The following is a 22,379-nucleotide window of genomic DNA, read 5'->3' on the forward strand; positions in this document are numbered from 1 at the left end:
CCCACCTGGGGCCAAGCAGGATCAGTGATCACCATCCCAGCCATGGTGGTCCCACCTGGGGCTCAGCAGGAACTGGGATCACCATCCCAGCCATGGTGGTCCCACCTGGGGCTCAGCAGGGACTGGGATCACCATCCCAGCCATGGTGGTCCCACCTGGAGCCAAGCGTCCAGCCCCACTCCCCACTGCTGCCCTGGCCCTGTGACCCCTCAAACTCAGCAGACACCAACCACGGAGCCTCTCCCAGGCCACCCCTGCTCCCAACCTCCCCTCCCTGAGGACGGTGAAGCCCCGGCAGATGAAATTCCCGAGTGTGCTGCACGTGGGTGTGTCTGTGCCCTGCACCCCTGCCAGGGACTGAGCTGCAGCCAAAACACAAAACATCCTGGTGTGGGCCCAGCCACCCCCAGCCTGTCTTTGCTTCCCAAGGCGGCGCCGTCGCCCGGGGCTGAGGATGAGGCCGACACAAGCCGTGGTGGTGCCAGTGGTGCCAGGCACGTCGCCCCAGCTGGGAGGGGTGGGTGAGATTTCCAGAGGCACAGGAATGTGCATTGCAGCTCGTCCCGGCGGTTCCAGCCCGTGGGACCGTCCCTGGGCATGATGGCACAGGTGGCACCGAGAGCTCAGCCCTGCTCAGAGCTGGGCAGGGGGACCTGAGCTGTGCCGGGGGCTCCTCCCTGCATGGCCAGGGACATGCCCAGTGCACAGTTCCGCTCCTGGACCCCTTGGCTCTGCGCTTATTCAGAAAAAAAAAAAATGAGTGGGGTGAGGGTTTTAGGGTGAAAGGAAACGGGGAGCCACGGGGACACGGCCAGGTGAGGACTGGGACAGGGAGGGGACAGGCACAGGTGGTGGCAGGGGATCAGAGAACTGTCACAGCCCCGTGTGTGGGGTCTGGGACTGCCCCAAGGCGGGGAGGGCAGCGGTGTGGCAGTGACTGAGGACAGTCCCCACCTCCCTCAGACCCCCCACCCCATCCAGCCGGGATGGGACACGCAGGTGACAGGTGACACCTGCACAGCTGCCAGCACCGTGCTGGCTGGGGACCATGGGAACGCTCCGGACGCCCTCAGGGCTGCGGGGTGTCCCAAAAGCGGGGACAGGGCCCCGCCACTCCCCACACTGCCCACCGTGGGCACGGCAGGAATGCCGGCGATGCTTTCCTTGGAAAGGAGGCGCCCGCTGGCAGCGCTGCAGCGCCTGGGGCTCGGCAGCGGCGGCGCTGGGTGGATCTGCTGGTGGCACCGGCTGCGGCACGCCCGGCCCTGCCAGGCCACCACCGAGGGCCACAGAGTGCCACCGAGGGCCACCAGGTGCCACAGGGTGCCACAGACGGCCACAGAGGGCCACTGAGCGCCACAGAGTGCCACAAAGTGCCACCGAAGGCCACAGACAGTCACTGAGTGCCACAAAGTGCCACCAAGGGCCAGCGAGGGCCACAGAGTGCCACCAACGGCCACAAAGTGCCTCTGAGGGTCTCTGCACTGGTGGGCACCTGCTCTGGGGATGTGACACCCCCTGCCCCTGACAGCACAGTGAGGGGAGGGGACAGAGCGACAGACTGCAGCCCCTGGTCCTGAGCTATGGACAGATTGACAGACTGCAGCTCCCCATCTCGACAGCGGGGTGAGCACACAGGTCAGACAGAGCGCAGCCTCCTGCCCCACGCAGACAGACAGACCGACAGACAGACAGACAGACGGATCCCCTGCTTGGGCAGAGGGATGCAGCGACGTGCCCCCCCGCGCAGACAGACAGACGGACGGACGGACGGAGAGCGGCTGCTGATAGAAAAAGGAACCTCACTACAGTTTATTGTGGTGGCGGGCAGGCCCGGCCGGGGTTACATTCAGCTCTAACTGCTGTCCGGTTAGCGGGGGTGACACGAGCATGCCTCAGCAGGGCGGGGGTCCCGCTGCCCGCCGGCAGGACGGGAGCGCCGGCCCCGGGGACCCCCGCCCGCGGCAAGGGGCGGCCAGAGCCGGGGGCGGCCGGAGCCGGGGGCCCGTGCGCGCACACCCAAGGCCGAGGGGTGAGGGTTAGCACCAGAAACGGGGCTCGGCATCCGCCCGGGGGGGTCCCGAGCCCGGCCCCCTCCCGCCGGGCCGCGGCAGGCAGGACGGGAATCCCCGAACGCCGCGGGCAGCGCGGCCGCCCCGAGCTGAGGGCACGGGAGGAGGGCAGGGCCCGGGGGTCCCACAGCCCCGGGCGCTCGGAGCGGGGGCACCGGGGCTCGGACCCCTCCCCGAGCCGCCCGCTGGAGCCGTGGGGCGGGAGAGCAGAGCCCGGAGGGGCTGGGCGCGTGTCGGGAGATGTGTTGTTGCATATCCTCTGGAGCGGGCCCCGGCGGGGTCGGGGACGGACGGACAGCTCAGCCCCGCTCTGGGGGGGCCGCAGCGCCGGGCCCGGAGACCCGCGGGGGGCGCGGCCGCGGCTTCGCCGCCCTCCAGCCTCGTTCGCGGAGGAGGGTCCTGAGTGGGGCCGGCCGAGGGTGGTGGGCGCAGGGCGGGCGCGGGGGGGTCAGCGGCAGGGGCTGCAGCGCTCCGGGGGGGACCCTTCGGGCGGCTCTGCGGGGGCACGGAGGGGCTGGAGCGGGGAGCTCTGCTGGCCCCGGCTCCAGCGCTCCGAGGGGCGGCGGGACAGCGCCGGGACACCCTGAGCTCGGCTCCCCTGTGCCCCCAGAGACAGCCCCGGGACAGCCCCGGGACACCCCGAGCCCGGCTCCCCTGTGCCCCCAGGGACAGCCCCGGGACAGCCCCGGGACACCCCGAGCCCGGCTCCGCCGTGCCCCCCAGCCCCACAGGGCGGGCAGGAACGCTCTGACGGATGGAGGAACAGCCCCGGGACACCCGAGCCCGGCTTCCCTGTGCCCCCCAGGGACAGCGCCGGGACACCCCGAGCCCGGCCCCCCTGTGCCCCCCAGCCCCGAGACAGCCCGAGCCCGGCTCCCCTGTGCCCCCCAGCCCACGGGGCGGGCAGGAAGCTCTCACCTGGCGGAGCCACAGCCAGGCTCTCCTCGGCCGCGCTGAACTGCAGCTCGGCTCCGTCGGGCAGCCCCGAGCCCCTGGAGCGCGGACAGCGGTCCCCGGAGCGCGTCCTCCGCAGCACCGACTGAGGGGACGGTGAGGGTCAGTGCCAGGTGGGTTTGGGGGGGGTCGCGATTTCACGGGGGGGTCTCCGCGGCCTTTACCTTCCGTGCCAGGGGGCTGCTGGGGGCCGAGGCGCTGCTGTAGAGGCTGAGGCTGGAGTTGGAGCGGCTCGGGGACAGCACTTTGGAGGAGGCGGCCGACTGGGTCCCCGCACACCTGGCGGCGGTGGCGGCGGCTCCGAAGACGTCTGAGGACAGGTACTTCTCGTTGATCTTCAGGTTGGTCCTTCCCTTCACTGGGGACAACGGAGGGGGGGAGTGAGGGGGTGGCAGACCCTGGGGAGCGTGGCGAGCTGTGCCCCCCGTGACCCCGCTGACCCACTGTGCCCGGTGTGCGGGACCCCCACACCCACCTCTGCAGGGGTCGTTCTTCACCAGGAACTCATCCAGGGCGATCCAGCCGCCGCCCACCCGCACCATGAGGGTGCTGCGCAGGATCCGCACCATCCGCAGCTGCTGCGACTCCCCGAACTGCAGCGAGAGGGACGGTGGGGCAAGGCCGGGGCCCTGGCAGGGCTGGGAATTGGGATGGGGGGCACAGAGCAGGTGGCAGCACCCAGATCTGCCCGTTCCTGAGGCCTCTCCCGCCCCACAGGTGCTGCCGGAGCTCCTTAGGGCAATGGGGCTGTGTCCCCTCCCTGTCCCCGCACAGGGACACTGCAGCAATGGGGCTGTGTCCCCTCCCTGTCCCCGCACAGGGGACACTGCAGGAGCCCTGTCCTGGGCACAGGGCTGTGTCACCTCCCTGTCCTGGCACGAGGACACTGCACAGGGCACGGGGCTGTGTCCCCTCCCTGTCCCCGCACAGGGACACTGCAGGAGCCCTGCACGGGGCTGTGTCCCCTCCCTGTCCTCGCACAGGGGACACTGTAGGAGCCCTGCCCAGGGCACGGGGCTGTGTCATCTCCCTGTCCCCGCACAGGGACACTGCCCAGGGCACGGGGCTGTGTCCCCTCCCTGTCCCCACACAGCGGACACTGTAGGAGCCCTGCCCAGGGCACGGGGCTGTGTCATCTCCCTGTCCCCGCACAGGGACACTGCCCAGGGCACGGGGCTGTGTCCCCTCCCTGTCCCCGCACCGGGACACTGCCCAGGGCACGGGGCTGTGTGCAGGTGTCAGGCCAGGCCGGACCCCCGGGCTGGTGCCTCGGCACTTACCCGGTACCTGTTGGCGCTGATCTGCTCCACCTGGAAGCGCTTGGCGCAGTTGCACTGGGCCACTTGCCTGTTCACCTGCGGGGACGGGGACGCGCTCAGCTCAGCCCCAGGAGGGGTCCCCACCCCTCCAGCCGTGCCCCCAGCCCCACAGCCCCGCCCCACACCTCGTCCTGGATCTGGTCGGCGGAGCGGCGCAGCGGGTCGCGGTTGGGGTGCAGGGCGCTGACGAACTCGTAGTAGTCGATGAAGCCGTCGCCGTTCATGTCGAAGATGGTGGCCACGGCGTTCATCTCCAGGACGTTGGTGGGGAACTCTGCAGGGAAGGGAGACCCTCAGCCCCACCAGTGCCAGCCCCATGAGCCCCCTCCAGCCCCCCAACCCGGCACGCACTGGAGGCCAGGACGCTCTCAATGAATTCCCGCTGGCTGATGCGCCCGTCCTGGTCCCTGTCGATGCCGCGGAAAACATCCAGGACACGGGACTTCATCTGGCCGATCCACTGCATGTAGCGCTTCCTCCAGACCCCGAAGTCAAAGTGCGCGAACTCCTCCAGCTGGGACGGGACACGCGCGCGGCGATTAGCGGCGTTAATTAACAGATTAACGGCAGGGTCTCTTGTCACCCCCCAAGGGGTGAGCCCTGTGCCCACAGCTGGGAGAATTTGGGGGGTTCAGAGGAGGCCTGTGTGACTACTGTGAGGGTTTGGGGTGCAGGAGAGCCCTGTACCCACGCCTGTGAGGGTTTGGGGTGCACAGGAACCCTGTGCCCATTGCTGTGAGGGTTTGAGGGTTCAGGAGAGCCCTCTGACCACGGCTGGGAGGGTTTAGGGTGCAGGCGAGCCCCGTGCCCATTCCTGTGAGGGTATGGGGTGCAGGGGAACCCTGTATCCATTGCTGTGAGGATTTGGGGTGCAGGGGAGCCCTCTGACCACGGCTGGGAGGGTTTGGGGGTTTCAGAGGAGCCTTGTGTGACTGTTGTGAGGGTTTGGGGTGCACAGCAACCCTGTGCCCATTTTTGGGAGGGTTTGGGGTGCACAGGAACCCTGTATCCATTCCTGTGAGGGTTTGGGGTGCAGGGGAACCCTGCAACCACGCCGTGCCCACGTTCAGGCTCAGCTGCTCCCAGCCCTGGCCCTGCCAAGGCTGCAAGGGGGGCGGGTCTCTGCCCAAGACCTCTAGCTCTGCCCAGGACCCCCAGCCCTGCCTGGGACCCCCAACTCTGCCCAGGACCCCCGGCTCTGCGGTGCACGGGGTTCCCTGTGCTCCAGCAGCCACTCTGGCGTGTCAAGGTGCACCCACGGGGGGTGCTGGGACCCCCCCGGCTGCAGGGACAGGGTCTGACACTGCCGACCCCACCTGGGCCAGGGGTTCCCACGGGCAGAAGACGAGAGAACCCACTGGGGACCCCCCGGGGCGCGCCCCTACCTCCCGCAGGCGCTGCAGCGCCGTCTCCAGCCGGTACTGGCGGTCCAGGGCCAGCAGCCAGAGCTGCTGCCAGCGGTGCAGGAGCCGCGCCATGAGCGGGGTCTGCGGCTCCAGCGGCGCCGCCGCGCCCGGCGCCTTCCCGCTGCTGCGGCGACCTGCGGAGAGCGGCGTGAGGGGGCGCGCCCGGGGGGTCCGGGGAGGGTGGAGGGGTGATGATGGGGCGGGGGGGGGAGGTCCTTACGCGTGGCCAGGCGGCGGGTGGTGGCCGGGGGGCCCAGATCCACCGCCAGCTTCCGCTTGCAGCTCTTGGTGACCTTCTCCACGTCCGGCTGCTTGCGGTTCAGCTCCTCCATGAACACCTGAGGGGCGGCGCCGGGCGCCGTGAACACCTGGGCGCTGGCGGGCGCTGCACCCTCAGGCTACAGAGAGCCCCCCCCGGGCTCCAGAGCCCCCCCTGAGCTCCAGAGTCCCCCCGAGCCACAGAGCCCCCCCGAGCTACAGAGCCCCCCCTGAGCTCCAGAGTCCCCCCTGAGCTCCAGAGTCCCCCCGGGCTACAGAGCCCCCCCTGAGCTCCAGAGTCCCCCCTGAGCTCCAGAGCACCCCCTGAGCCCCACAGCGCCCCAAGATCCAGAGTCCCCTCCGACTTCCACAGCCCCTCGAGCCCCACAGCCTCCCCAATTTCCACAGAGAGACCCCCCGTGCTCCAGAGCCCCCCTCCCCGAGCTCCAGAGCCCCTCCAGTGCTCCACAGGCCCCCCGATTTCCACAGCCCCTCTGTGCTCCAGAGTCCCCCAAGCCCCACAGCCCCCTCATTTCCACAGCCCCCCGAGCTCCACAGTCCCCCCTGTGCCCCACAGCTCCCCGAACTTCAGCCCGGCCCTGCTGTCCCCCTCCCTCCCAGGACCCTCCCGACCCCTCAGCGTGCGCTGTGCTCACGGTGGGCTCGAACAGCTCAACGCAAAACCGACCACCACCACCACCCCCCGACACCAGCGCTCCCCAAAGCCCTCGCCCATCCCAGGACCGGTGCGGGGGTGTGTTTGAGGGTCCCCCGGGGGGGGGTCCCTCACCGCGTGCTGGGCGCTGAGCTCCTCCAGCTGCTCCACCTCGTCGGGCAGCGGCTCCTGGTCCCGCAGCGCCAGCGCCTCCTCGGCCGCCGTGATCCAGTCCAGCAGCTGCGCGCTCTCCTCCCGCTCGGCCGCCAGCGCCGCCGCCTGCGCCCGCAGCCGCTCGCCCTGCTGCTGCGCCCAGCTCAGCACCTGTGGGGCAGCCGGGGGGCACAGGTGGGGCACGGGGGGGGCACCCCACTGCGGACCCCGAGGTCTCCCGTTTGGGGCAGGTGCCGCCGGGTCGTTGCTTTGGGGAGAATGAGCGGGCACGGGGAGGTGGGAGAGGGGCAGGGACCCCCAACATCCCTGGGGACAGTGGGGCAGGGACATGGGGAGTCCACAGTCCTGGGGACAATGGGGCAGAGTCACAGACCCCCAACAGCCCTGAGGACAGTGGGGCAGGGTCAGGGACCCCCAATAGCCCTGGGGACAGTGGGGCAGTGACATGGGGAGTCCACAGCCCACTGTGACTGTGGGGCAGGGACACGGACCCCCGGATGGGGCAGGGACATGGGACAGTGATATGGGGCAGGGACACGGGACAGGGACATGGGGCAGGGACATGGACATGGGACAGGAACACGGGGCAGTGATATGGGGCAGGGACACGGGACAGAGATATGGGACAGGGACATGGGGCAGGCATATGGGGACAGAGATATGGGACAGGGACATGGGACAGGGACATGGGGCAGGGACACGGGGACAGTGATATGGGGCAGGGACACGGGGATGCTGGGCGTGCTGCCCCCCATATGCTGAGCGCCCCCAGGCCTGCACTGTGGGGAGACACCTCCTGCCCTCCAGTTTTGGGGTGAGTGGGGCGGCCCCAGGGCAGACCCCGCAGGTCTCAAGGTCGCAGTCGGGGCTTTGTGTGGGATGGGCTGAACTGGCCAGGCCGGTCCCAGGAGCACTGGGAGCCTCTGGCCTCCAAACCCCCAACCCAGGGAGGCTCTGGGGTCATGTGTGGGGTGAGGGCCCCCAGGACACCGCCCCACATGTGTCCCTGTCCCCGCTGTGGGGTGGCTGCACAGGAGGCCCCAGGTGACCCCACGGGGCCACAGGGTGGGGGAGCTTGGGGTGACACTGGCAAGGCCAAGGCCACCCTAGGGGTGGGAGAGGTGTGGGGCAGTGGGTTATAGGGCCGTGCTTTCCCCAGGTGTGAGGCTGTGGGACAGGTGTGGGGCTGTGGAACAAGTGTGGGGTTGTGGGTTATAGGGCAGGTGTGGGTGGGTTTTAGGGCCACTGTGGGTGGGTTATAGGACCGGTGTGGGTGGGTTATAGCACAGGTGTGGGTGGGTTATGGGGTCGCTGTGGGTCCTCCTCTGCCCCCTGGCCGGGCTGGGGCTCCCCTCTCACCTCCTGGAAGCGGCTCTTGGCCACGGTGACCCAGGACTTGACGGTGATGACAGAGTCAGGGTGGCAGGTGCTCAGGATCTCCTCCCCCAGCGACGTGATGCACTCCAGCTCCAGCTGCTGGCACTGCAGGGACTGCGTCAGCTCCTGGGGGGACACGGACCATGGGACTGGGGGGTCAGCCACTCACAGACCCCCCTGCACTGATGGGGTCGGTGGGTTGGGGTGGAGGTGCCCAAATCTCCCCAAACCCCATGTCCTTGGGGTGGGAGTACCCAAATCTCCCCACCTTGGGACATTTGGAGCCCCAAACCCCGTGTTCTTGGTATGGGGGCGCCCAAATCTCCCCAAATCCCATCTCTCCTCGGGGTGGGGCTGCCCAAATCTCCCCCCCCCAGTGCATTTGGAGCCCCAAACCCCGATGCTTTGAAGCCCCAAACACCCCACACCTCCCAGTGGCGGCACCCCACACCCCGTGCCTTGCAGTGGGGATCCCCCAGCCCAGCTGACCCCGATGTTGGGGGTCCCGGGGCAGAGCTGGAGCCCACCTGAGGCAGGTGGGGGCCGGTACTCACCTGCAGCTGGGCCTGGCACTCCCGCACGGCCGCCTCCTCCTCGGGGAACACTCCGTACTTGAGCGTCTTCTCCGACTCGGTCAGGCGGCCCAGGAAGGAGTGCACCAGGCTGTGGAACTCCTCCGCCTGCCGCGACAGCGGGGACCCGCTCAGGAGCCACCTCACAGCCCCAGCTCCCATCCCTGAGCCCCCCAAAACCCCCCTGAGCCCCCAGACCCCCCTGAGCTGCTGGATGGACAAACCCCTGGCACAGGCACCGCCAGCCCCGCTCCTGCTGGAAACCCTAAAACTTCCGAATCTGGGGTTTTAGCGTGTAGTGGTGTGATAGATATTGTAGGATTAATTTGTGTTTTCTTTTTATGATACTTTATACACCTATGTCGAGTTAGTTTGTGTGCTGCTGTATAACGTTTTTAAGTCTAAGGAATGCGGGGTTCCGGAAAGACATTCCTCTGCCGAGAAGCAGAAAATCACCCATCACCGAAAGAAAGGAGGGTGTCACCCATGGGTGACAGAGCTGAGCACCGGCATCATCAGCACCACCCATGGGTGATGGGGCTGAGCACCGCCATCATCGCCATCATTGACCATCGGCCGAGTGCTCAGCACCCCATATCCATCCTCCCAATCCCATCAAGGACATACATCTCAACACCTGGTTCCAGCAAACTCAGACATAAGTTTATGTCTCCTCGGAAAAACTATTCACCGAACTCACACCCAAAAAGGAAACCAGACGAATGTGAATCGTGGACCACATCGCACAAAGAACCTATGAAGTAATCGGTTGCACAAGCCCAAAACCTGTATAAAAACGGGGCCTGTACACTCCGAATTTGTGAACCAGAGGGGGATTCTGTGCCATAGGGGGCAGGATCTGCGGTTCACCCAGCGCCGATTCCCGGGATCAGAACTGAGCTTTGGTTGTCGTTTTATCGGGGTTTTTCTCTATTTCTCAAATTCTTGATCTTTTTTGTTTTTATTAATAGATTTGTTATTAATATTTTTAATTCACCGATCCGGCTTATCATTTCTAACCGTAGCGTTACAAATGCACATCCTAAAGTTGGCTTTTGGTGAATATTAGGATGAATACCGCATGTACAATTGCACTGTGTTATTTGTTTCGTTGATGGAGTTTAGAAAAGCGACGAGTGCGTTTTCCCATTGTGACATAACGTGAGTGGTGAGAGGACTGGGTTTGGGTTTTTTTTCTCTTTCTGACATCTGAAAAGTGACCAGGCCAAAAAAATATGGAGAGGAGTTGTTGTCACCTTGTGGCCCAGCATGAAGGCTGCTAGATTTCTGCGGTTTTTTATCAAAATGAAAAAAAACAACCGAAAACCTCGAGAAGAAAATTTAGGAGACCCCATGATACCAAGACAGAGTGGAGCCACCCACAAATAAATCTGTCAGACAAAAAAAGGACACAGCAATCCTTAAATATGGAAGTCTGAAAGAGTGAAAAGTGGTGCTGCTGGCTGACTTTGTGCCGGGCACCCTCAGCTGAGAAACTTTTGCTTTCCGCCTCCTAATTTGTCTAATTTTTAAAAAATTTTTATTAAACTTATAAATTTTTAAAAGAGGGTGGAACTCGTTTTTCACGGTGGGACGTGCGAGTCGAGACGGAGGATTTTGAGGTGTTCTCTTTATCCTCCTTTGCCTTCCTCTTTGTGGGTTTGGGTGGTTTTCTCTAATTGGGTGAAAAGTGTCTGCATTGGGAGCCTTGGGTGGTCATTTTTGGGTCAAAAGTGTCCATAATGCGAGCGTCACCTCGTTATTTTCTCTTAAATTATCTCGGTTACAGTTGGGAGCTCAAAAGTGCCAATAGTAGAGGAGCTCTCCATTTCGTTTCTCTAACCTCAGGCTTTGTGGGACAGTAAATATTGTAAATAGACGGTCCAACCCCACAGCGGGACAGAGGGGACACCCCACACGCGGCCCTACTCCGGGACACGATTCGCTCTGACCTCCTGAGCACCTCCCTGTGCCCCACAGCCGCCTGCCCCACACACCCTGTTCACACCCGTACCCCCAGGGCAGGCAGCCTGGCACCGTGTGACACGGAACCCCAAACCCCACAGTGCCCCACACCGAGCCCACCCCACAGAAAACCCCACAGAGCACCCCCCCAAATCACTGCCACACACCAAACCTGGGCACCCCACAGAAAACCCCACAGAGCACCGCCGAAGCATGGCCACCCCACAGAGCAACCCCAAATCACTGCCACACACCAAGCCCAGGTCATCCCACAGAGCACAGGCACCCACAGTCTGAGCACCCCACAGAACACCCCCAAATCACGGCCACCCCACAGAGCACCCCCCAAAGCACAGCCCCACAACCCAAGCACCCCCCAAAGCACGGCCCCACACCTCGGGTACCCCACAGAGCACCCCACAGAGCACGGACACCCACCACCCCACAGATCACCCCCAAAGCACAGCCACCCCACAGAGCACAGCTCTGCCACATGGACACCCCACAGATCACCCCCAAATCACTGCCACCCCCCACCTGAGCTCCCCACAGAGCACCCCACAGAGCACAGCCCCACCACTTGGACACCCCACAGAGCACGGCCACCCCACAGAGGCGCCCCCACATCACTGCCACCCACCACCCCACAGAGCACCTCCAAAGCACAGCCATTCCCCACCCCACAGAGCGCCCCACAAATCACCGCCAAATCACTGCCACCCCCCACCTGAGCACCCCACAGAGCACGGACACCCACCACCCCACAGACCACCCCCAAAGCACAGCCACCCCACAGAGCACCCCCTAAGTCACAGCCACCCCACCCCAGCCCCCCACATCCTCCTCCCCCTTCCCACGGCCGCCCCCCCCCCGGGGCTCACCTGGCGCAGCGCCGCCTCCAGCCGCGCCTGCTTGGACAGGGACAATTTGCAGACCAGGTCCCAGCGGGAGCTGAGCTCCTCCACCTGCCGCTGCAGCCACTGCGAGTCCACGCTGCTGCTGCCGCGGGTCAGGTCCCGCACCGAGCGCTTCAGCGTCTTGATGCAGCTGGCGCGTTTGCCCAGCTCCTTCTGGAACACCTGGGAAAGGGACAGAGGGAGGGTGGGATGGGGTCACAGAGGGACCCCAGTGCGCTGCAGGGCTCCCCTGAACCCCCGAATCATCACAGGAATAGATACAGGGCTGCCCTGAACCCCCAAATCCTCAGAGAAATAGATACAGGGCTCCCCTGAACCCCCAAATCATCAGAGCAAGGGAGACAGGGCTGCCCTGAACCCCCAAATTCTCAGAGAAATGGATACAGGGCTGCCCTGCACCCCAAACCCTGACAAAAATGGGCACAGGGCTCCTGAGCACCCCAAACCCTCATAGCAGTGGGCACAGGGCTCCCCTGAACCCCCAAATCCTCACAAAAAAGGGCACAGGGCTCCCCTGAAACCCACATCCTCAAAAAAATGGTCACAGGGTACCCCTGAACTCCCAAAATCCTCACAAAAATGGTCACGGGGCTCCCCTGAACCCCCCAAATCCTCAGAGCAATGGATACAGGGCTGCCCTGCACCCCAATTCCTCACAAAAATGGGCACGGGGTTCCTGTGCACCCCAAATCCTCACAGCAGACACACAGGGGTCCCCTGAACCCCCAAACCCTCACAAAAATGGGTACAGGGCTCTTCTGCACCCCAAATCCTCAGAGCAATGGGCATTGGGTTCCTGTGCACCCCAAATTCTCACGGCAGTCACGCAGGGCTCCCCTGAACCCCAAATCCTCACAAAAATGAGCACAGGGCTCTCCTGCACCCCAAATCCTCCCAGCAGTGGGCACAGGGCTCCCCTGAAACCCCCAGATCCTCAGAGCAGTGGATACGGGACTGCCCTGCACCCCAAACTCTGACAAAACCGGGTACTGGGGTCCTGTGAACCCCAAAACCTCAAAAATGGTCACGGGGCTCCCCTGAACGCCCCAAACCCTTCCCAGCTCTGGGGTCCCCGGAGCCCCCCGGTGCTGGCACAGGGTGGGGTCACCTGGGGTCACTCAGGGGTCAGTGCCCGTCCCGTGCCAGGCTCTGGTCCCGTCCTGGGGTGGGCACAGCCCGTGCAGGACACCCCCCCGACACCTCCCGACCCGCCCACCTTGTGCTTGTCCATGAGGTCACCGACCATGTCGCGGTCCCCTCCCACGGGCACGTCCTCGCTGAGCTGCGGCTCGGCGCGGTACAGCCAGTCCATGAGCGCCTGCAGCGCGTCCGTGAACTTCCCCGAGAACAGCAGGCTCTCCTCCAGCTTGTGCTGCCTGCCGGGGGGGCACGGGGATGCTGGGGGGCACCCCACGGAGGCACCCCGTAGAGAAACCACAGGGCCACCCCACAGGGCCACCCCACAGGGCCATCCCATAGGGCCACCCCAAGGCGTCACCCCACAGAGCCACCCCATGGAACCACCCCACAGGGACACCCCACAGGGCCACCCCATAGGGCCACCCCATGGAACCACCCCACAGGGACACCCCACAGGGACACCCCACAGGGACACCCCATAGGGTCACTCCACGCAGGCACCCCATAGAGTCACCCCAGAGGTCACCCCAGGGAGGCACCCCACAGAGTCACCCCAGGGGGTCACCCTACAGAGCCACCCCATGGAACCACCCCATTGAGCACCCTACAGAGCCACCCCACAGAGCTGGCAGTGCCACTCTGGACAGGGACAGGTCCTGGCAGCGCCAGCGAGCAGAGAACAGATGGTGCCATCCCGCATGATTTCCATTCCTATTCCCATCCCACCTGCATCCCAACCCCTCCCCTATCCCATCCTCATCCCATCCCAACCCCTTCCCTATCCCATCCCCATTCCCATCCCCATTCCCATCCTCATCCCGTCCCACCCGCACCTCATTCCTGTCCCCTCCCACCCCTCATTCCCATCCCATCCCACCCCATCCCATCCGCATCTCTATTCCCATCCCCATCCCATCCGCACCTCATTCCCATGCCATCCCGCCTGTATCCCAACCCCCTCCCAATCCCATCTCATTCCATCCCCATCCCAATCCCACCGTCATCCCCATTCCCAACCCCTTCCCTATCCCATCCCACCCCCATCCCTACTCCTATCCCCTTCCCCATCCCAACCCCACCCCCAACCCATCTCATCCCTATTCCATCCCACCTGCACCTCATTCCTGTCCCCTCTCACCCCTCATTCCCAGCCCATCCCATCCTGATCCCTATTCCCATCCCCTTCCCTATCCCATCCCCATCCCTATTCCCATGCCATCCTGCCTGTATCCCAACCCCTTCCCAATCCCATCCTCATCCCTATTCCCACCCCATCCCCATTCCCATCCCACCCCATCGTCATCCCCATTCCCATCCCAATCCCATCCCCATTCCCACCCCATTCCCAACCCCTTCCCAACCCCATCCCCATTTCCATCCCTATTCCCATCCCAACCCCATCGTCATCCCCATTCCCAACCCCTTCCCTATCCCATCCCATCCTATCCCACCCGCACCTCATTCCCACCCGCACCTCATTCCCATCCCATCCCATCCCATCCCATCCCATCCCATCCCACCCCATCCCATCTCTATTCCCATCCCAATCCCATCCCACCCGCCCCTCATCCCGGTCCCCTCCGGCCCGCACCTCTCTGCGGCGTGTCCGCACAGCGCATCCCAGCGCTCCTTGAGCTCCCCCAGCAGCTCCTCCAGCGGCTGCAGGTCCTGGGGCAGCCGCGCCGCCTCCCGCAGCGCCCGCCCGCTCCGCACCGTGGCCTCGTACACCGGCCGCTTGGCCCGCAGCACCTTCTGGAACGCCTGCGGGGCCCCCCCCGAACCGAACCGAACCCGGTGGGCGTTGGGACCCCCGGCTGGGGCGGGGGGGACACTCCCTCCTCTCCCAAAACTCTGGGATGGTTGGGATGCCAACACCCAGCGCTTCCCCCGGAGGTCTCCCAACCCTGCAGGATGGCCCCGGGGATTTATCCAACCCCCCCCGGGAGTGGGGGACGCCCCCTCTGCAGCCCCCAGACCCCCGGTTGTGCATCCCCCCCTGCCCAGTGCCGAGGAGCGGGGCAGCCCCACCTTGTGCTCAGCCAGCTGGCACTTGATCTCCTCCTGGCTGGTGGCGGCGTCCTGCGGCACCTCCAGGCTCTGCTCCACCTCGTCCATCCAGTCCAGCAGCAGCCGCCGGGACTCGCTGAACTGCAGGGGAGGGCAGCGCAGGGCTGTGGGGGCTCGGGGGGGCTGCGGGGAGCTCGGGGGCAAAGGGGGTCTGGGGTGACCCAAACAGGAGCCGCACATGGGAGGGACACGGCCTGGGCACCACCACGGGGCAGTGACAGCGCCAGAGCCACGTGGTCCCCTCCCGGCACGGCTCCCAGCAGGATCCGTGTCATGGAACCACCAGCCCGGGATGGTTTGGGATGGGAGGGACTTTAAATCCCACATAGTTCCACCGCCGGGAAGGCAGGGACACCTCCCACCATCCCAGGTTGCTCCAAGCCCTGTCCAGCCTGGTTTCAGACACATCCAAGGATAAGGCAGACGCACTTTTTCGGGGAATCCACCCTCACAGGGAAGAATTCCTCTCAATATCCCATCCAACCCCGCCCTCCGGCAGCGGGGAGCCATTCCCCCTTGTCCCATCCCTCCAGGCCCGTGCTCGAACCCCACCGAGGGGCAGAACTCCCCGTCCCCAGCCCGTGGCTGTGTCCCGGTACCTGCTTGCTGCGTTTTCGGGCCTCCTCCAGCAGCGCCCCCCGCTCGGCCGCTCGCTGCAGGACCTTCCCCAGCCGCTCCCGCGCCGCCAGCACCAGGTTCTGGATGACGGCCCCATCCTGCTTCCGACTGAAATCCTTCAGGCGAGCGGCCACGGCCTCCAGGCTGCCCAGCTTCTCCCCGTGGGCGTTGGCCTCTTTCACCAGGGCCTGTGGGGACGGGGGAGAGTGAGTGCAGGGGGTCCTGGGGGGGGTGGGGAGCCCCTGGACATGGCCAGGACAGGATGGGACACGGACATGGAGCACCAGGAACAGCCTGTGCCAGGATGGGACATGGACATGGAGCCCTGGGACACGGCCAGGACAGGACATGGACATAGAGTCCCTGGACATGGCCAGGACAGGATGGGACATGGACATGGAGCCCCGGGACACGGCCAGGACAGGATATGGACATAGAGTCCCTGGACATGGCCAGGACAGGATGGGACATGGACATGGAGCCCCGGGACACGGCCAGGACAGGATATGGACATAGAGTCCCTGGACATGGCCAGGACAGGATGGGACAGCACACGGAGCCCTAGGACACGGCCAGGACAGGACATGGAGTCCCTGGACATGGCCAGGACAGGACAGGACAGGACATGGAGCCCCTGGACACGGCCTGTGACAGGATATGGAGCCCCTGGACATGGCCAGGACAGGATGGGACATGGACACGGAACCCCAGGACACGGCCAGTACAGGAGGGGACATGGAGCACCAGGAACACCAGGGACATGGAGCACCAGCCCGTGCCAGGACAGGACATGGAGCCCCTGGACAGGGCCCGTGCCAGGACAGGACATGGAGCACCAGGCACAGTCCGTGCCAGGACAGGACATGGAGCATTGGGCACACGCTGGGAGGGGCACAGGGCACCCCCGCCCCGCTGCTATGGGGACAGCCACCCCTCCTGCAGCCCGGGGCAGATCCCCGCAGGTTCCACCCCGGACCCCTCGGGCAGAGCCCGGCTCCGTAACCCAGCCCCGAGGGCAGCGCCCCGGCCCCGCCAGCCCTCCCTCGCCTTGTGCTCCTGGATCTGCGCGGTGACGGTGTCCAGGACGAAGCTGGGGGGCGCGGGGGACCCCAGCAGCTCCTCGGCGTGGCCCACCCAGCGCAGCAGCTCCTGCGCCGAGCCGTGGAACTCGGTGGTGACCGTCAGCCCCTCGGCCAGGCGCTCCTGCGGGCGGGGACAGGCACCGGTGGGGACGGGCTCCCGGGGCCGGTCGGGGCGAGACCCCCGGGGGACCCCTCACACCTTCCTCTCCTGCGCCTCGGCCTGGACGCTCTCCCACTTCTGCTCGAGGAGCCGCAGGCTGTGCTCGGTGCTGCAGGGCCGGCCGGCGCGGCACGAGTCCAGCAGCCGCTGCAGCCGCTCCCGCAGCCCCCGGTAGGACACGGCCCGAGCCTCCAGCTCCCGGCACAGCTCCTGCCGGGACAGCCCCGCGGGACCGCGATCGGCACCGGGACAGGGAGAGGGAGAGGAGGGGACAGCGGTTGGAATGGGGACGGGGATGGGGATGGGAATGAGGATGGGGATGGGAACAGGAACAGGGATGGGAAAGGAGATGGGGATGGGGATAGGAACAGGGATGGAAATGGGAGTTGGAATGAGGACAGGGATGAGGGTATGCATGGGGCAGGGAGGGGGAGAGGTACCCGGATGGGGATGGGGCCAAGAACAGGGATGGGAGCAGGGATGGGAATGGGGATGGGAACAGGGATGGGGATGGGAATGGGAACAGGGATTGGAATGGGGACAGGGATGAGGGTGTGCATGGGGCAGGGAGGGGGAGAGGTACACGGATAGGGATGGGAGCAGGGATGGGAATGGGGATCAGGATGAGAAGGGGGACAAGGATGGGGATGAGGAGGGCTCAGGTAAAGCAGACAGGTGACAGGGATGGGGGCAGAGGATGGGGACAAGGGAGACAGCCACAGTGAAGAGGGAGAGGGGATAAAGACAAGGATGTGGATGGGGTCAGAAACAGGTTCAGACTGAGGGACAAGGACAAGGTCGGCTCCTGCTCTGTCTCACAGGGCTGGAGCTGCTGAGGGAGGGGTGCCAGGCTCTGCCTGCCTGGGGAGAGGAGGCAGCAGGGAAGGATCCCGGCCCAGCAGTGTGGAGAAGAGCAGACCTGAGCCACACATCCCCCCAGGAGATCACCAGACCCCAGGGGCTGGTCCCGGCTCTCACCAGGTGTGCGTTGAGCTCCTCTTTGGTGGCATCCGGGTGGCCCCAGGCCGGCTTGGAGCAGAAGAGCTGCAGCTCCACCTGCTCCAGCCACTGCAGCAGCTCGGTGATCTCCAGCGTGATGTCCTGCACCTGCGGGCGAGGCGGGGGCTGAGCGCCGGCCGCTCCTCGCCGGGCCAGCAGCCCCGCGGGGCCCCGCGGGCCGTACCTGGCTCAGGTTGTTCTCCAGCTCCAGCTGCCGGCTCTCGGTCTCGCTGCGCACCAGGTCCCAGCGCTGCGCCAGCTGCTGCAGGCTGCGCTGCAGCCCCTCCACACTGTCGCCCAGGCTGGAGAGCAGCAGCCCCTGGCCGGCCTCGGTCACCGACTGCACCGTGCGGGCGTGGGACATCACGTCCGTCCGCAGCACCTGGGGAGGGGGCGGCGGGGTCACGCCTGGGGACGGGGTCACTCCACACCCCGAATTCCTCTGTCTGCACCCAAAGGCGCTCACCCCGAAACATCCCACCCCTGGTACCGCTGCCACCACAGCACTGGGGATGAGGGGTGCCATGCTGGGCGACGGGGGCACCCAAGGGTGTCCCCAGGCTGGTGTCGGGGCTCTCGATCTCAGCAGGGAGCGGGGCACAGCATTTGGGGGTTTGGGGCAGGGAGGTGGCCAGGAGGGGACAGAAGGCCCCGCGGCGCGGGGACAGCCCGGCCCTGGCGGCCTCGCCCCTCTTGGGCACGTCAGGAGCGTGTCCGGGCGAGGGGCTGAGCGCAGAGACAGCGAATTCCTTCCATGCTGACACTGCGGGAGGGGACGTGCTGTCATCGCGGGAGGGGACGCGTCCCCGCGCTGCCCCGGCCTGGCCCTGCTGCGACAGCAGCCAAGGAGGGGCCGGGACACCCACCCCGGGGTGTCACCGTGGGCAGGACACCCACTCTGGGGTGTCACCATGGGCAGGACACCCACCCTGGGATGGGCAGGACACCCACCCTGGGATGGCCAGGACACCCAACCCGGGGTGTCACCATGGGCAGGACACCCACCCTGGGGTGGCCAGGACACCCAACCCGGGGTGTCACCACAGCCAGCACCCCCAGGACCCCCCCCTCTTCCCCCCCCCGGCCCCGTGACCGTGTCACACACTTGTCCCTCCGCCGAGCCCCACCTTGTGCTTGGCCAGCTCGATCTCGCAGCTCTGCAGGTCGGGCCGCAGGGGCGCGGGGCCGCGCAGCTGCTCCCCGGTGCGGCTCAGCCACTGCAGCAGCTCCTCCAGCTGGTGCCGGAACTGCCCCAGCCCCAGCAGCGCCGCCTCCAGCTGGTGCTGCCGGGACCCAGCGGCCCAGTCGGGGGCGGGAGGGGGGTCAGGGCGGACCCTGTGCGCTCACAGAGCCCACCCGGGCACACCCAGCTACCACACGGCTCTGTGCACCCACCCAGAGCCCACCCAGAGCACATCCAGAACACACCCGGGACACACCCAGGGCACACATGGCCCTGTGCATCCACAGAGCAGCCAGTGCCCAGTCAGGGTCCATGCCCAGCACCCATCCAGCACCCACCCAGGGCCTACACGGCGCCCACATGGCTCTGTGCACCCCCCCCAGTGCTCATCTATTGCCCACCCAGGGCCCACCCAGCCTTGTGCACCCACCCAGCGCCCACCCAGGGCACGCCCAGTGACCACCCAGCCTTGTGCACCCACCCAGTGCCTGTCCCAGTGCCCACCCAGTGCCAACCCAGCCTTGTGCACCCACCCAGGGCCTGTCCCAGCGCCCACCCAGTGCCCACATGGCCCTGTGCACCCACCCAGTGCCCACCCATGGCCTACCCAGCACCCACCCAGCCCTGTGCCCCATCCAGGACCCACCCAGCACCCACCCAGTGCCCACCCAGCACCCACCCAGCCCTGTTCCTCCACCCAGCGCCCACTGCACCCCCCCAGGCTGACCCAGCACCCCCAGGTCGTGCCCACCCAGCCCATTCCCGTCCCGCCGGCCCCGCCCCGTGCCCCCCGCCCACCTGTCTGCTGACGATCTCCTCCTCCAGGTGGTCCCAGCGCTGCCGGAAGTCGCTGAGCGGGGCCGGGGGGTCCTGCCCGGCGCCCCCCGGGTGCCTCAGGCTCTCCACGTCCACCTTGCACTGGTACAGCTCCCGCTTGAACTCCTGCCGGGGGGCGCCGCGGGGTGAGCCTGGCCCCACACAAGGGGACAGGATCTGACCACCCTACGGCACCCACGGCACCCCAGCTGCCCCTATGGGGGTGCCCAAACACCTCAGGGACTTGTAGGGGCCAGGTTGGGGGTCCCCATCAGAGTTGGGGTCCCGTTGGGGTTGGGATCCCATTGGGATTGGGGTCCCGTTGGGGTTGGGGGTCCCATTGGGATTGGGGGGGTCCCGCCAGGGTTCGGAGCCCCCCAGAGTTTGGGGTCAGTCTGGCTTTGGGGGGTCCTGCTGGGCCTGGGGCTCTGTGTGGGACTGAGGGTCACGCTGACTTTGGGGTCAGGCGGTTTTGGGGAGCCCGAGTGGTCCCTCGGTGGGCGTGAGCCCCTGTGGGGGGCTCGGGGGTCTCTGTGGGTTTGGGATGTTTAGGGGTTCGGGATGTTTGGGGTTCGGGCAGTTTGGGTTTGGGATATTTGGGGGTTCAGGCTGTTTGGGATCAGACAGTTTGGGATTGGAATGTTTGGGGGTTGGGGTATTTGGGGGTTGGGGATGTTTGGAGGATCGGGCTGTTTGGGTTTGGGCTGTTTGGGGGTTCAGGATGTTTGGGATGGGGATGTTTGGGATATTTGGGAGTTGGGGCTGTGTTTGGAGGTTTGGGCTGTTTCGGATCGGGATGTTTGGGGTTCGGGCTGTTTGGGACGGGGCTCTTTTGGGGTGGCACACGGTGGCACCTTGAGCTCCGCCAGCTGCTGCTGCACCACGTCCAGGTCCCCGCCCACCAGGAACTCCTCGGCGATGCGCAGCTCGGCCGCGTCCAGCCACTCCAGCAGCCGCTGGCGTCGGGAAAACGACAGGTTGGGGGGGTCCCGTGTTCCCTCACGCCCCTGAGTGGGGACAGCAAGGTGACACCGCCCTCCCCCGAGGGTCCCCGCGCCCACCTGCATGGTGTCCTGGTAGCTGAGGGCGGCCTGGAGCTGCTCCTCGAGGCGCCCGTTCCGCTCCGTCCACGCCCGGCTCAGGCTGTGCCAGGAGGAGTAGAGCTGCGGGCACGGGGGTCAGTGGGGCCACGGGGGGACACGGGGGTACGGGGGGACAGGGCAGGGGGACAGTGGGGCCACGGGGGGACAGTGGGGCCACGGGGGGACAGGGCAGGGTGTCAGTGGGGCATGGAGGGACAGTGCAGGGGGGTCAGGGTGGGCAGGGCACAGAGGTCAGCAGTGCCCCGGGGGGGTCAGGGTGTGGGGGTCACCGGCGGCAGGGAGGTGGCCGGGGCACAGGGGTGGCACCACAGGGACATCCAGGCCTGAGGACCAGGGACACTGTGGGAGTGCCTGGGCACAGGATCAGTGGAGTTGTGTGGGATCAGGGGCACTGAGTGGGATTTGGGGGGCGGGGTCAGTGACACTGAGTAGGGTTTGGGTTGTGGGGTCAGTGACACTGAGTGGGGTCCGGGGTCAGGGGCACTGAGTGGGGGTCGGGGGGTCAGTGGCACTGCTGGGAATTGGGGCCGCGCCGCCCCACAAGCAGCATCCCCACCCTTCCCCGTCCCTCTCCGCGCCCAGCCCCGAGGGCACTCACATCGTCCAGGCTCTTGGTGACGTCGGGCTTGTCGGGGTCCCCGCAGGACGCCATCAGCTCCACGCCCAGGCTGCCCAGCGTGTCCAGCTCACCCTGCAGCGCGTCGATCTCCTCCCGCAGCGCCTGTGCGGGGCACGGGGCTCAGGGCTGCCCACGGGGCTCAGGGCTGCCCACGCTGGGGGTGCCCAGGGCTCTGTCCACTTCGGGGATGCCTAGGGCACTGCCTACTGCCTACTGTCACCCGAGGGCACTGCCCACGCCGGGGGCTGCCCAGGACACTGCCCACGCCAGGACACTGCTCACTCCGCCCAGGACACTGCCCACACCACGCCCCTGCCCGGCCGTACCTGCATGGTTCGCAGCCGCGTGCGGATGGCCTCGGGCTCGCCGCCGGCCTCCTCCAGCCCCAGCACCAGCTGCTGGGTGTCGCCGAGGGCCACGGCCAGCTCGGACAGGCCGTGCCAGAAGCGTTCGGCCAGCGCCAGCAGCTCCCGGAGCCACCGCTCCCGCTCCTGGCAGCGGCCGCGCAGGCAGCCCCACTGTGACAGCAGCTGCGCCGCCCGCTCCTGGATCCCTGCGGGGCACAGGGATCATCGGGGCGCTGGTCCCGCGCAGCCCCGACGGGGACACGCATCACCCGCCACCCCTCTCCGTGCCGGTACCTCTGGCCGCGGCGTCCGAGCTGACGGCCTGCATGGTGGCCAGCAGCTCCTCGCCCTGCGCACGGACACCCTCCAGGGCCACGCCGAGCTTGTCCAGCTCGCCCAGGGCCAGGCTGTTGTCGCGGATCTGCTCCCGCAGGTGGGCGGCGTCGCCGCGGACCGGGGGTTGGCTCTGCAGGCGGCTCTGCAGCCGCTCCAGGCACTCCAGCAGCAGGTCCATGCGCTCCGAGAGCTGGGGACGAGCGCGGTGACACCGAGGTGACACTGCCCGGCCAGGGCAGG

General features: G+C 66.4%; 1 protein-coding gene across 1 annotated transcript in view; it reads right to left on the minus strand.

Moving 5' to 3' along the window:
- Positions 1–1,785: 1,785 nt before the first annotated feature.
- Positions 1,786–22,379, minus strand: part of PLEC (plectin) — a 79,907-nt gene continuing 59,313 nt past the window's right edge. Inside the window, exons 46-73 of the mRNA XM_066203116.1 lie at positions 22,098–22,329; positions 21,783–22,009; positions 21,436–21,558; positions 20,796–20,897; positions 20,589–20,690; positions 19,717–19,860; positions 18,863–19,018; positions 17,920–18,117; positions 17,715–17,843; positions 16,776–16,946; positions 16,542–16,697; positions 15,476–15,682; positions 14,838–14,957; positions 14,401–14,570; positions 12,886–13,045; positions 11,634–11,831; positions 8,770–8,895; positions 8,198–8,341; positions 6,800–6,988; positions 5,972–6,089; positions 5,731–5,885; positions 4,697–4,859; positions 4,471–4,619; positions 4,307–4,381; positions 3,502–3,619; positions 3,191–3,384; positions 2,991–3,111; positions 1,786–2,567 (exon numbers count right to left, since the gene is read on the minus strand). Coding sequence (XP_066059213.1) covers positions 2,521–2,567; positions 2,991–3,111; positions 3,191–3,384; positions 3,502–3,619; positions 4,307–4,381; positions 4,471–4,619; positions 4,697–4,859; positions 5,731–5,885; positions 5,972–6,089; positions 6,800–6,988; positions 8,198–8,341; positions 8,770–8,895; positions 11,634–11,831; positions 12,886–13,045; positions 14,401–14,570; positions 14,838–14,957; positions 15,476–15,682; positions 16,542–16,697; positions 16,776–16,946; positions 17,715–17,843; positions 17,920–18,117; positions 18,863–19,018; positions 19,717–19,860; positions 20,589–20,690; positions 20,796–20,897; positions 21,436–21,558; positions 21,783–22,009; positions 22,098–22,329 — 4,194 coding nt within the window. The 3' untranslated portion in view covers positions 1,786–2,520. The remainder of the gene's footprint in view (positions 2,568–2,990; positions 3,112–3,190; positions 3,385–3,501; positions 3,620–4,306; positions 4,382–4,470; positions 4,620–4,696; positions 4,860–5,730; positions 5,886–5,971; positions 6,090–6,799; positions 6,989–8,197; positions 8,342–8,769; positions 8,896–11,633; positions 11,832–12,885; positions 13,046–14,400; positions 14,571–14,837; positions 14,958–15,475; positions 15,683–16,541; positions 16,698–16,775; positions 16,947–17,714; positions 17,844–17,919; positions 18,118–18,862; positions 19,019–19,716; positions 19,861–20,588; positions 20,691–20,795; positions 20,898–21,435; positions 21,559–21,782; positions 22,010–22,097; positions 22,330–22,379) is intronic.

Source organism: Chamaea fasciata, unplaced genomic scaffold (assembly GCF_029207755.1).
Source record: "Chamaea fasciata isolate MVZ Bird 193981 ecotype frontalis unplaced genomic scaffold, bChaFas1.0.hap1 SCAF_1, whole genome shotgun sequence".
NCBI lineage: Eukaryota > Metazoa > Chordata > Aves > Passeriformes > Sylviidae > Chamaea > Chamaea fasciata.